Source organism: Dysidea avara, chromosome 7 (assembly GCF_963678975.1).
Source record: "Dysidea avara chromosome 7, odDysAvar1.4, whole genome shotgun sequence".
Lineage (NCBI taxonomy): Eukaryota > Metazoa > Porifera > Demospongiae > Dictyoceratida > Dysideidae > Dysidea > Dysidea avara.
This window is the reverse complement of record NC_089278.1, coordinates 4237409-4250713: the sequence shown is the minus strand read 5'-3', so window position 1 is coordinate 4250713 and position 13305 is coordinate 4237409. Positions and strand designations below refer to the sequence as shown.

Here is a 13305-nt window from a genome sequence, read left to right as displayed (position 1 = left end):
TAGTTAAAAAACAACTGCATGTGTTATAAATATTGCACTATAATAAAAGGAGTGGCTATGTGTTATAAGAGGTGCACAAGGGTTAATTTTCTGCATGTAGATTTGAACATTTTAAAATTTTCACATAAGGTGAAGGTAGAATTCAAATTCACTGCTCAGATACCATTGGCTATATTCGTTGCACATGCGCAACGGCCAACCAAGCTGATATATAATCACTAACCACACACCCACATAATAACTTCTCACTTCGCGACTGTGGTGTGGCACAAGTGAGGAAATTAGTTTAACTTATATATTTCAAGTGAAGCGATAGATAGCTAGCAGTATGGCTGATCATGAGCAAGATGAAGAATATTTGCATCAGGCTGCTAACGCTCTTAAAGCTATAGAGGAAGGTACAGCTACTGCTTTTGGGCCCGTCAAGTATGCACTAAAAGGTCGAGCAGTGATAGAGAAGTGGTTTGAGCTTCTTGGAAGAATATACACCATCACCCCATACAGTGCTGTCTTCTTGTTCTCGTTGGTAATAGTGGTTTATGGAGTGTTCTGTATCGGGTTTGTCTATGCTGATACAGAGGCGGACCTTAACACCCTAGCTCTCAGAGTGGATTTTAAGGAAGACGCGGATTATACCAACCGTTTTGTTGGTACACCGGGCACACTGGAAGTCGTTCTACAGTATCGACCTCAGCCGGATTTGGACACTACCGACTTCACGAATTCGCTCCTTGATCATCTTAGACTAGTGAGAACAGCTATTGATTTGCCTGTAACCTATAAAGGAAGGTAAGGTTATATATAGTTTTGTGTATGCATTTTGCTAAGCTGTATTTATAGCTCAGCTAATAGCTATATCGAGAGCTATATATGTAATACATCGCGGCAGTTGCTTATGCATATAGACTTGTTGCCTTTCTAAGGCGTGGTCGTTTTACCGTAACCTTACCGCATACTTTCCGAGTTTGCTAAGTCAAAAATGTATTACGGCAAACGGGGGAAAACAAACGTTCCGGTTAATTTTAACATGTTAGTACTAGCCAGCTTTTAGAACAGAAAGTATGTTATAGTATTAGGTTCGAGCCAAAACATCCAGCGTGTAAGGTTAAGGATGAAAGAGAAGGTGATTTCCTCTCGATCTTGGGTTTTGGGAAAGCGATAAAACTCACTGAAAACATTCTTAAGACCTCACTACTAGTCAGAATGATAGACTGAGTGGTTTTAAAATGTTTGTATCTTTAAAGAATCCATACTGTTTGCTAAGCTATTTTTAACAATGGACTTTTGTTGACTTCTTGACCAACATTCGTAACACGGAAACACGCGTTTGCTCGCATTACACAAGGACATGCCCTAAAAAGGTAACCCGTCTATACATGCGTAGTCCAAGCACCGCTAGTCTTTGGGAACACCGGATCATGTTGTTGTAGTAAGGGTGCTTTAGCTAACTTATGTGTTGTGTATGGTGGCATGAAACATGTTAGAACAATTGGAACAATTCAAAAAATCTTAACTGCTACTGACATTTGTGTCTCTGTTCGAATCGTTGGCGTATAGCTATAGCGTGTAAGTAAACTCAGCCTCTTTTGCAGTAATTGAAGTGTACGTGGTCACACCCATGCGGGCGCCGGCTGTAAATTACTGAATGGCGTGATCTGGTGAAAACCTCAGTAGTACATACCGCAATTTGAGCACGCTTGCAAATGTCATGCAATATTGAAACACTTATATCAAGAAGTTTGCGGACATTTGCTATACTTTATTTCATGGCAAAAATGCCAGCTGGAACAGGCATGTCCAATACATTTCGATTGAATTAATTATCATGTATTGCCTACCTCGAGTCTGTTTAGTAACTTTCTGAATTTGATACAAAAATTTTTTTTCACTTCGATTGTGGGTTGATTTAATGATTGTGGGTTGATTTAATGATTTTTCTCTTTCTCACCGTATGGATTTGTCAGCATACTCATTTCATTTTATGGACTTTTAACTTCTCTTTGTGATGACTGGACTTCCTGGAGGAACCGCTGATGTTTCTGATCCGCCTGAGGGATCTGGACGCTCCATTCAAGTCATGTGTGGCTCAGTGAGTGCCAGCTTGTTTTGTTGGCTCCTGGAGAATAGTAGGAGTCTTTGTATTCGGATTAATTGTGGTGATAATTTAATCTCTCCCTGTGAGTTCGAGCGGCGTCCTGGGTGCGTGGCTACTCAAAACTGGAAAAGGTCAATCAAGTATCTTGGCGCACCCATTGGCGATTATATTCAGGAGTCAGCAGCTGGTAAGCGTTATTGTTTTGTTGTTCCCCCTGTTGATGTGTTGTCCACTCCCCCTCCAAGTTTGAATGCCGATGGTGCGTCTTCTACAAGCACAACGAGCTTACTATCTTCAATAGGGTCTGTTACCCCTTCATCAGTTTTTCTCCCTACTACCACCACAATTCCCTAGTTCTAACACTGATTCTACCTTGGTTGCTGATTCACCAACTGATACTCTCAGCCTTGTTAGCTCTTCCCCTGGAGTTGTCTGCTGTCCTTTGTGCGACAAAACCGCCACTACTGTTTCTTCCCTCTGCTACCAACAGCACCTCTACAACTGTTACTACACATTCACATGCTTGTGTCACACCCCCACCACCTGTTTCTGGTTCTAGGCTTAGTTCTCGTCTGTCACCCACTGAAATGGTTTCCCTGGCTGTCCTAGCTGCAGCAGATGGCTCTCTTCCTCTTGAATATAAATCTGTCGAGACCCTAATTTTTGATACTCTGATGAGCTCCTTACTCAATTTGAATGTGCATACAGTTCATTACATTCCTTGTACTGTTCGGCCTCTGTTAGCCTCAGTGCTTAGTAAAGACCTTTGTTTTTCCATGCAACATAAATTATGGGGGTTTGTGAGATTGTTGTTATTTCCAAAGCTTGTTCTCTGTTCCCCTCCTCGTGCTGGTAAAAAGGAGCGCTATTTGATTGGCTCTTTGTTGTGTGATCATTTGAACAAGTGGAAATCTGGTGTTGATGGTATCTTAGATTTTTGGCAAGCTGCAGGTGCTCTGCAGCGGGGCTCTTCAGCTCGATCTGTCGCTACTTCTGCTGAGTCTTTGGAAAAGGGGAACATTAGACGTGCTTTGCGCTGGGCCTCAGATGGACGTTATGGTAATGCGCTACGTGCCCTAGGCTCTAGGGGTGTTGCTTCCTACGACAATGTTGCAGCTCGGGATGATTTGATCCATCGCCATCCTCAGAATGTAGTTCCTTCCCAATCCAGTGATGTCCCTGTTTCTCTTGTAGTTGAGCCCTTCGTTGTGTTGTATGCGCTGCATTCCTTTCCCAAGGGAACCTCTCCTGGTAACTCAGCTCTCCATCCTCAGCATTTATTGGATGCTGTGTGCGGTTCAACTTCACCAGCTGCTTCTGAATGTCTGTCCAACCTGACAAGATGTGTTTATGCCTTGCTTGCTGGTAAGCTTGATTCCCGTCTTGCTCCTTGGTTTTGTGGTGCACCTTTGACTGCATTGGTGAAGGGTTCTGGTGCCTTTCGTCCAATTACTGTTGGTGAGACCCTTCGTCGTCTGGTCAGCAAGGTATGTTGTGCGTCTGTGCGTGATTCACTTCCTAGTTTGCTACTTCCTCATGGTCAGGTTGGTGTAGGTACTCGTAATGGATTAGAAGCTGCTATACATTCTCTTCGTACCATCCTTGCTACTGTAGGCTCTAATTGTGAACTATGTTGCTTAAAGGTGGATATGACCAATGCATTTAATGAGTGTAGCCAGGATTCCTTTCTATCACGTTGTCGATCTGATCTCCCGGAATTGTTTAGCTGGGTGCAGTGGTCTTACTACTGCATTGGGGAACTATGTTTTGGCCCCCACCGGATTGCATCCTCAACTGGTGTGCAGCAGGGTGATTCCCTTAGACCATTACTGTTTTCCCTTGTCCTTATTGATTTTTTATCCAGTGTTACTTTCCCAGCTGGACTGGCTTTTCAGTTGTGGTACTTGGATGATGGAACCTTGGTGGGCACGCGCTCTAGCCTTGCTTCCTTTTTGCAAATGCTTGTACGGCGTGGTCCGAGTTTTGGTCTCTACCCTAATTTATCTAAATGTGAGGTCTTTTGGCCTTCTGGTAATCAGTCATTTCTGGAGTTTCCATCGTCTGTCACCCATATTTCCTTGTTGCAAGAGGAAGGAGCTGCCTTTCTTGGTTCCCCTGTGTGGGGATCCTCTGATTATTTCTTGTCATTTGTTGGCAAGGCTGTCGATAAGGTGGCTTCTCTTCAGGACTGTCTTGAGGGTTTGGGGAACCCTCAAGTTGAACTCCATCTTCTCCGAAGTTGTCTGGGTGTTTGTAAACTTAATCATCTCTTGCGTACTATTTCCCCAAATTGTGCTATTGAACGTTTCGATTATAATCTTCGATCTGCTTTAGGTCGTATTTGCAAATCTTCAATATCTGACTTAGCTTGGCTGCAGGCTACTTTACCGTGTTCTATGGGAGGATTGGGTTTGCGTGAAACTACCAGTACCTCTTCAGCAGCCTTTTTAGGCTCTTGTTTCAGCTCCCAAGAATCGTGTTCTCGTCTGCTCCAGTCTTCTAGTGGGGGTCCTGATGTGTTTCCTTCCATCCCAGATCAGGATGTTGCCACCTCAATTCTGCTGCCCTTGATTAACAGTGATTCCCTTCCTGATCTTATCCATCCAGCTTGTGGGCAACGTGTTTTCCAACATGAACCTTGATATTGCTCATCAGACCCTTTTGCTTAATTCACTTACCATTTGGGACCAAGCCAGAATTCGTTCAATTGACCCCTGTACCAGTTTATGGCTTCGGGCCATTCCTTGTGATTCTTTAGGCCTATCCATGTCCTCACAGGAGTTGTATGTTCTCTTCGATACTGGCTTGGTGTCCCTCTCTTTTCTGCCACTTCTTCAGTTGCTACCCATGTGGTAGTGTTGTTGATCAGTTTGGTGATCATCTACTGGGCTGTGGACATGGACCCATGCGTATACGTAGGCATGATGCTTTATGTGATGTGATATATCATGCTTTACTTCAGGACAACACTGGTTGCCGTAAAGAGCAATGGTGTGTTGGCTCCCGATTGGATTGCCCGGGTGATGTTTTTCACCCTGACTTTGTGCATGGGAAGCCTGCATACTTCGATGTTACTGTGCGTTGTCCGTTACAGGAATCTTTGTTGGGTCGGTCTGCAGTTTCAGCAGGTGTGGCTGCTGCTAAGGGAGAAGAAGACAAGGATGGTCACCATGATGAGCTTGTGCAGGCTGCTGGAGGTGTCTTTGTCCCCCTGGTGGTTGAGTCCTTGGGTTTGTGGTCTGCTGCTAGTCGTCCTGTCTTGCAGGATATTGCTTTGAGGACAACCACCAGGAGTGGCATTTCTTGTGGCCTAGCGTATCGCCATCTGCTAGAGCAACTCTCTGTTTGTCTGTGGCGCCACAATGCCCGGACATTTTTACACCTATTTAGCCTGTTGCCTGGCAGTCCTTTGTGGGAGTTGAACTCTGTTTCATGTTCCCACTCCCTGCAGTTTGGTCAGTAGTCTGCAGGGCTTTCTTCTTAAGGCCCCTGTCTGGAGGTTTTGCTGTGTGTATGCTGGAGGTCCATGCGGTGTTTTTGTAAGTCTGTGTAGGTTCTGTAGGTTTAGCTGCTTTTTTCTGCTTTTTGTCTTTTATAAATTAAATTAGGTTTACCTTCTAGCTAGAGATTGGGGAGGATGGGAGTGCCATTAGGGCCGGAATAAAAAAAAATTGATACATGTAGAGCAACTCCCTGTGAGTACAATGATGCCGAAAGAAGCCCAATTCACGGAAATTTAGGCTCATCAAAATGGTCTAAACCGACTGGGTGTAGCAAATTTCCCTGCATTGGGCGTTTTGGGGGCATGCAATAAAAAGTGTAATAACCCGCGACATGTGATAGATGCCTTAGATTCCAAACCAAATTTGGAAAGAGCAGTGAATAGCAATTAAGATGAGCTATAGCAGAAGGAAATCAGAGGAAATTTTAGCTTGTGGTTGAAAATCACTTACTTTTTCTATGGCAAATTGAATGGTGGATATTTGGAAAGGAACACTCTGAGCTATTTCGATGTCTTGACAGCCATTAACCTTTACTACATTAGTGTTACAATGAACACTGTGAATTAGTTCTGCAGGTTAGATTACAGTGTTCCGTGATTAAGCAAAATAATGTCCGTGCCATGTAGCAAACTTCTTCATATGACGGAGAATGCATACGGTACAAGGGTGTGGTTTACAGCTGAGTGCTATATTGGCACTCGGACATGATATCGAGCCAAATATAGTGTGCTATATTTGTCTCTCTCGCCACACACTTGTACTGTATTTTCTATAATGTACAAGCGTCTGGCATGCAGAGCCGGGCCCTCATGTGAGTGAGGGGTTGAATCCTGGAATCCTCAACAATGACCACAACATCACCTTGAATATCATTTAAGATCCCGAGAAATGTCCATTATAACCTATAATCTATAATGAATAACAGATGCTGCAATAAGCCATAATGCAGGTCATGGATTCTATGAAAGTCTGACTCCGCCAGACTAAAGTGTATGCAGTGCTTTTACTAGTTTAAGGTGCTTGTGACTATGTTTGAAGTGATACAATATGTGACTGGATCTGCGAAAAAGGGACATAATCGCACAAGCCTAAATTTACAGTATAAAGCATTGAATACATTGGGCGAAATACTTGCATATTATTGAAAAAATTCCGTAAATTTTTTAAGCCACTTTTTCTTAGTGAAGGAAGGGACTAGCAATAAAAACCTGGATACCATCTTATTCGCCTGCTCAAGAGGAGTTGGTTTCGTTGCAGTATATAGACCCAAGGATACTTAAGTTATGAGCATTTGTTTATGTCTTGTCGAAGCAATTGTATGCGATCAATTTTTCTTCACGAAGTTTGCCTTTGTATGCAGTGAAGAAGGGCGAGTAAAGGACAAACTTACCCAGTAACTGATTCTCCTGTTCATGGCGAACACTATGGTGAAAATTTTAGCTCCGTACTTCAATTCGTTGGTAAGTTACAACTGTTTTTGTAAGCGCCTGTAATTTATTTTCCCTATACTTGCTGTACAAATCGATTTTTCTGTTGTTGCTACTTTGTAGGACTGTAACTCCCAAAGTTGTTGGCATATGAAGCTGAAACTTTGCCAGTGGGTACACTTGGCTAAGTAGATTATAAGTATTTAATAAACAGGAATTCGAAAAAATGCGATTATGTCCTGTTTTTTGCAGATCCGGTCACATATGTGGTTCCTTGTACTCAAACAACATGTAAAATGAATTCACATGCTATTTTTTTGATGAAGGGAGGCTACATTCAGTATAAAAATACTTATGTTGGAAGTGTTTCCTTTTCTCTTCAACACAGAATTCTGCTAGCCTGGACTATATAGCTCGGCTATGTGTTATTAATTCAAAACTAGTCCTTCATTTTTTATACTAGCTTGCTGAAAATCACTCAAATAAATTTCAGCCTATCTCTCACAACTCTACGGGGATGTTCGTAAAATATACGGATGATTCCCATTTACAAGCATAAGGAAGTCATCACATGTGCTTCTGTGAATCGACACCCTAGGCTGTCAGCAAAAAGGGACTCTAAGGGGGTCCATGGTGTGTGCATTGTATGTACTGTGGTATGCCAAAAGGCACCTGTCGGTATGAAGCTATGTCGAACAGTGAAAAATCTAACCTGTAGCCTTAGCCGTTATCAAGTTATGCTTGTCTGAAGGTGGCAGGTGGGCAGACAGGGCGTGACCACTACAGGATAAGTGCAGGGGCTACAAAAACACTCAACAGAAGCATACACAAGTAATGATCCTTGGGATTTTAAATGTAATGATCCCTATACTCCTTGTATATACAATGATCATGTAAAACTTCAAACATGCTGCCAGATGTATATTTAGGTATATAGACCTCAATCACCAAAGCAGGTTCAGGCTAATAGTAGCCTTTGCCACACTGTTGTAACAATTAACTGGATTTGATCCACTCGGGTGTTAACCGCCCAACAATTTGTCATGTAGCTCTAACTCGCCCTCTCTATTCAACGCTCCAACTACTAATTTTCTTTAAAGCAATCTACATGACACACAAACCATTGGGGCTACAGAAATGAAACAAAGATTTTCGAATTCTCCATGAGTAGGCAAATAAGATGCTGTATAGTTTTAATCAATTTGAGTCTTCCTTTTTCGAGTACTGGCTCGATAAAAACTTGTGTATTTTTTCTTGTAGCATGCGTAATTTTACGAATTATTTTTAAATTTCGATTTTCTCAATATGCATGCTTGTGCAAACTAGACAGGTTTTTGCTGAGACGGTCACATATACACCCAAGGTCCGAGGGCTGCGGGTGTATATATCAGCAAAATACCAAGCAGCTGTGGTATAAGTGCACTTACCTAAAAGGTGGAAGAACTAACGAGAACTCAACCCGTTTAATTTTTACAGTAGTATCTGAAGATCGATCATTGTTCTAATAGTGTGGGCTAATAACCACCAGAACATTATCCATACGTTAAAACATCATTAATATGTTGCTATGCTTCAACACGTAATGATAGAAAACTTGTGATTGTGGGGTGGAGTTTGTATTGTTATTATTTTTGTACTAAGTTAAGCCAACAAACTTCACTATTGGGACAGTAAGTAAATTATTATATTAAGTTAAATACTTAGGACTGTAAGTTACTAACCTATTTCAGTGTAGCAGTAGTAGTTTTGCCATTCCGTGGTCTGTTCAAAGGCTGATACGTGGTGGGTAGAAATATGCATCCACGATCGTCCAAACAATTATTTTGTACCTTATTATCCTTTACTAACAACCAACTAGCCAATTTAGCAAATATACTCAACCTAGCAACCACTACAAAAACAAGCCCCCCATACAAAGCTCTATGTCTCTCAATATAACGAGTCAAAGCGTATTGTTTCTTTGAACTGGCTGGGCATCAAAGTCATTGGCAAACCACTTTCCCATGATATTGCCTGGCAGGATATTACCCAAGTAATATGCAAGTTAAACCCCGAGCGGCACCTTTGAATTCCCACACTAAAGTGGTATATGTAATAGTTGTAACATGAGCATGAGGGTTTTGCCTGATATGTATGCCCGACTGCCCAAAGGCTGCAGGGTAGAGGGCATACATATCAGGCAAAGCTTGAATTCCCTGTGTTACAGCTTATATGTAGCACTTATCAGGCTGATAGCCTGTTCAGGGTGATCAATCACGCAAGCCAATACGAGTGCAACCACTGGATATATTATATATGCATACCTAAAAATTTCGATTCTGGGTCAGCAGCTAGTACTTTTTGGTTACGTTTGGTTATGATGAATGGACATATCCTAGAGATATCACGGACAATTTTGGTTACGTGAGTTTAATGTTTTAATCAATGCTATTGAAACGTTTATGGAAAAGTATGAAGTTCACTAAAGGCCTAGATAAGTAAGCTTGGTTGTAGAGTGGTTATTCCGTGAAGAGTGGTAGCTTCGTGATGGTGGCATGTCCGTATTTGAAAACGTGTGGAAACGATTGGTAAATAAGCTATAGCACTAGTTCTCACCTTAGCCCAACATTTTTCAACTCATAGGATGGCAAGGATAACAAAACACTCTCCGTCTGAGTGGTTTTCATGGCAAAATCCAAGTCATGTATCCTAATCAAGTGAGTATTAATCGATCCCCACAATTGATTTCAGCCTCAACGTCCATATAATCACTGCCCAGTTGTAGCCCGGTCTACATACGAAATGTAGCCTGGGTGGCTTCTTTGATCTGAGGTGTGAAAGTGGTAATTACATATCAAGATACATAATAGTGTGTCATGCAGCTAAGAATGCCAGCATGCCACAACGTGAGTCTCTTGACAGGAAGAAAGAAAAATTGACTTTTTCATGCATGTATAGCTCCATGGCCCCTTCTCCAAAGCGCACCATTTTTTGCATCATAGCTGTCCTCCAGGTAGGATAGGATGCACAGAAATTTGATTGAATTCGTACCAGCCATTTGCGAGATATGGGTGTTTAAAATTTCAATTTTTAATATTTCTTCCTCCTTAAGCTGTAAAGGGTCTACAGGGGCTTCAATTTCATTTCACACACTGTGCAAATATTGTTGTAGAATGCAAATGTGTAACTCAATTGCCACAAACTTCAACGCAAGCTCAATTGCCACGAACTTTGGCACAAGTGAAGAGTGTATAAAGGTGAATTAGCATTCTAACTTTGCTGTGAATCTGATAAATATCCATGGAGTTATGAATATTTATTTGCATAAAAAGATCAAAGTTTTGTCATGGCTACAAGGTAAATCAAGCATGGGAATAACTTGAAATCGGTGTGTACATAGGCTAATCACCATAGAAGTGCCTTTTGTTGGTTTGAAAAACAATAGAGGTACAGCTACACAGTTATAAACCAAAAATAAACAAGTGTAAAATTGCAGGATTGAGATACTGTAATAGAGCAGTTATCACGGGGTAAAAAAGTGCACAAGAAATGTCAATTTTTTTTGTCAGGGACTGTCTACATCTTACCACTGAACCACTGCTATCTTGGCTGTTTACCTCACTTAATTTCTACTTTATAAATAAATATTAATTTAAAAATGATCCAAGCAATAAAAATTAGTGAAACAAGAGATGAATGATGGTATTACAGCATAGCTTGGTGGGAAAATCCCTTCTTTAGCATTAAACAAAATGATTGTTATAACATGCCAATGTAGTTATTTTTCCACCGAGCTATGCTGTAATACCATCATTCATCTCCTGTTTCACTGCTTTATTACTTGGATCCCTACTTCAGTTTTAAATTAATAATTGTGATCGTCTCAGCGAAAACCTGTCTAGTTCGCACAAGCATGCGTTTTCAGATTTTAAAAATTGGTGAAATTACGCATGTTACAAAGAAAATTTTATGCAAGTTTTAATTAAGCCATTACTCAGGAAAGGAAGTCTTAAGCCTACATCTTATTCACCTACTCATGGGGAGTTTGAAAATCTTTGTTTCGTTTTTGTAGCCCCAATGGTTTGCATGTCACGTACGTTTGTTTACGATGTGGTAGATGTAAACAAAATTGTCACCTTTTTCAGTAAACTGCCTTCACACACCTATGCGCAAGTGACTTCTGGGCTAAAACTATACCTTGGTCGATCTGCCAATCCATGGTGAAGATTGTAAGCCAAGTCTCAACTCTGTAGACTTATCCAAATGGAAGTTATGGCTGCAAATTTAAGCATCTGTAGTTTATTTTTAGTATAGTCGTTGTACAAATCGATTTCCTTGCTCTCCCTACTGTCTAGTGTTGTAATTCCAAAACTACTTACCATAATTGACTGAAACTTTGGCGAGCCATTCCTTGGACAATGCAGATAATGCTGAGAAAATGAAAAGAAATTTGGAGTTGTGTAAACTAGACGGGTTTTCGTTAAGATGGTTAATATACTAGTTTTTATTTTATTTTTTATAGCATATAGCTATAGACGTGCGGTTCTATTAGGGTGATTGTTGTATTAGAGTACCTCATCTCAAGCAGCTTTTCACTTACCAGGGTGTGTGTCACTATTTCATATTTTCATTGTGCTAGCATTAGCTAGGCCAATAATAATGGGGTGTGTCATTGTGATAGATTGTTAAGAGGTGTGGTATCGGTGCTCGATCATTATTAATCAACCAAGATCATGTTAATAGGTGTGGCATTGAACCTATTGTGAAGTTACAGGCATCTACCAAGCACAAGTACTTAAATAAATTTGTGGCATCTACATATGCTACTCAAGCCCCCATATGGTTTTACTGCATCTAGAAAAAGATGATCAGGCTGATTGAAGATAAAAGGAAAGACAAGGTGCAGAGGGCACAAACTTGTCAGAATCCCTAAAGGCATATCTCACTGGTGATTTTGTTGTTGTGACTAAAAATGGTGGCCAAATGCTGCTTTGTTTGACCTCCAGCCTTGCAACTGTAGGCGGGCGGGCAGGCAGGCAGACAAAAATTCGAGTTTCAGTGATTTAAAAAAAATTCTATATCCTACCGTCTGTGTTTTCTTGTTTTTAACACTGTATTTGATGTTGGATGGATTAATATTATTCCATAAAGATGATTTTCGTTGCGTAAGGTGTTTCTAGGATGATTTTTAAAGGCAGAATTTTAAGTAGCACGTGTCATTTTTGGAGAATCCCTACTTCAACAATACTACCATAACGATTGATTATAGTTTAAATCTACTTATTGGTAAACATTTATAATTTCACAGATCTACCAATAGAATTCTAGGTTGTTCTAGAACGTGCATTCTATTAGAAACCCTAAATAGTGTGTGGTCTATTAGAGTATTACAATAACTAGTATTTTAAAAAATTGTTAATTTAAAAATGAAGTAGGGATATATGCAATAAAAAGTAGTGAAACTAGAGATGAATGATGGTATTACAGCATAGCTCAGTGGGAAAGCCCTTACTTTGGCATTGAGTTTTTTTGCTCAATGCCAAAGTAGGGGCTTTCCCACTGAGCTATGCTGTAATACCATCATTCATCTCTTGTTTCACTACTTTTCATTGCATAGATCCCTACTTCATTTTTAAATTAACGTTTTTTTAAAAATACTAGTTTGTTTAGTTTTTTTGGTGTAGCACAGCTAGCTAGTTACAACTTATTAAAGTATAAAAATACCAAGTTACTATGAGATGGTTAAAATTACAGTGCTTGGTCACTACCAGCCAGCCTCTGTGAACAATCTGTTGTTTTTTCGTGCCCTGGCACAACCACCTCCAAGACGTTTGTCAGGAAGATGCTGGATGCTGCTGCCTGTAAAATTATTTCTTCCTCTCAAGAGAATTTTCTTAGCAAGAACATGCAAAGAGTGGGTGGACTCAGCCAACCTTAATTAACTAGATAGTTAATTTTTGTAAGCACACCTTCCTTGCCATGCCCATGCAAGTTCCTTTTATGGTCCTGTTTGGTCGCATACGTCCGAGGATTTACCTGCCTTTATTTATTTATGTTTGTTTTGTTTTGTACACTTCTGCATCATTTAATAATGATGGTTCCTCCTCCATACTGTACCAAAATTGGAAGCACATAGGTCCATAGTAGCATGCATAGCTTACCTTTGATCGTAGTAGCAGTGACAATCAGTTCTATGACCTGTCTCAGTATGATGGCCTGCGTTCTATTCACCCCGGCCAGAAGTTGTTCAAACGAACAGGCCCTTTCAGTTGTCTGGAGCTTAGTCTCGACTAACAGGATG

The 13305-nt window shown here is 40.7% G+C and overlaps 1 protein-coding gene across 1 annotated transcript in view; it reads left to right on the top strand.

Annotated features, from left to right (window-relative positions):
• Nucleotides 1-254: 254 nt before the first annotated feature.
• Nucleotides 255-13305, top strand: part of LOC136260640 (protein patched homolog 1-like) — a 35479-nt gene continuing 22428 nt past the window's right edge. Inside the window, exon 1 of the mRNA XM_066054456.1 lies at nucleotides 255-789. Coding sequence (XP_065910528.1) covers nucleotides 329-789 — 461 coding nt within the window. The 5' untranslated portion in view covers nucleotides 255-328. The remainder of the gene's footprint in view (nucleotides 790-13305) is intronic.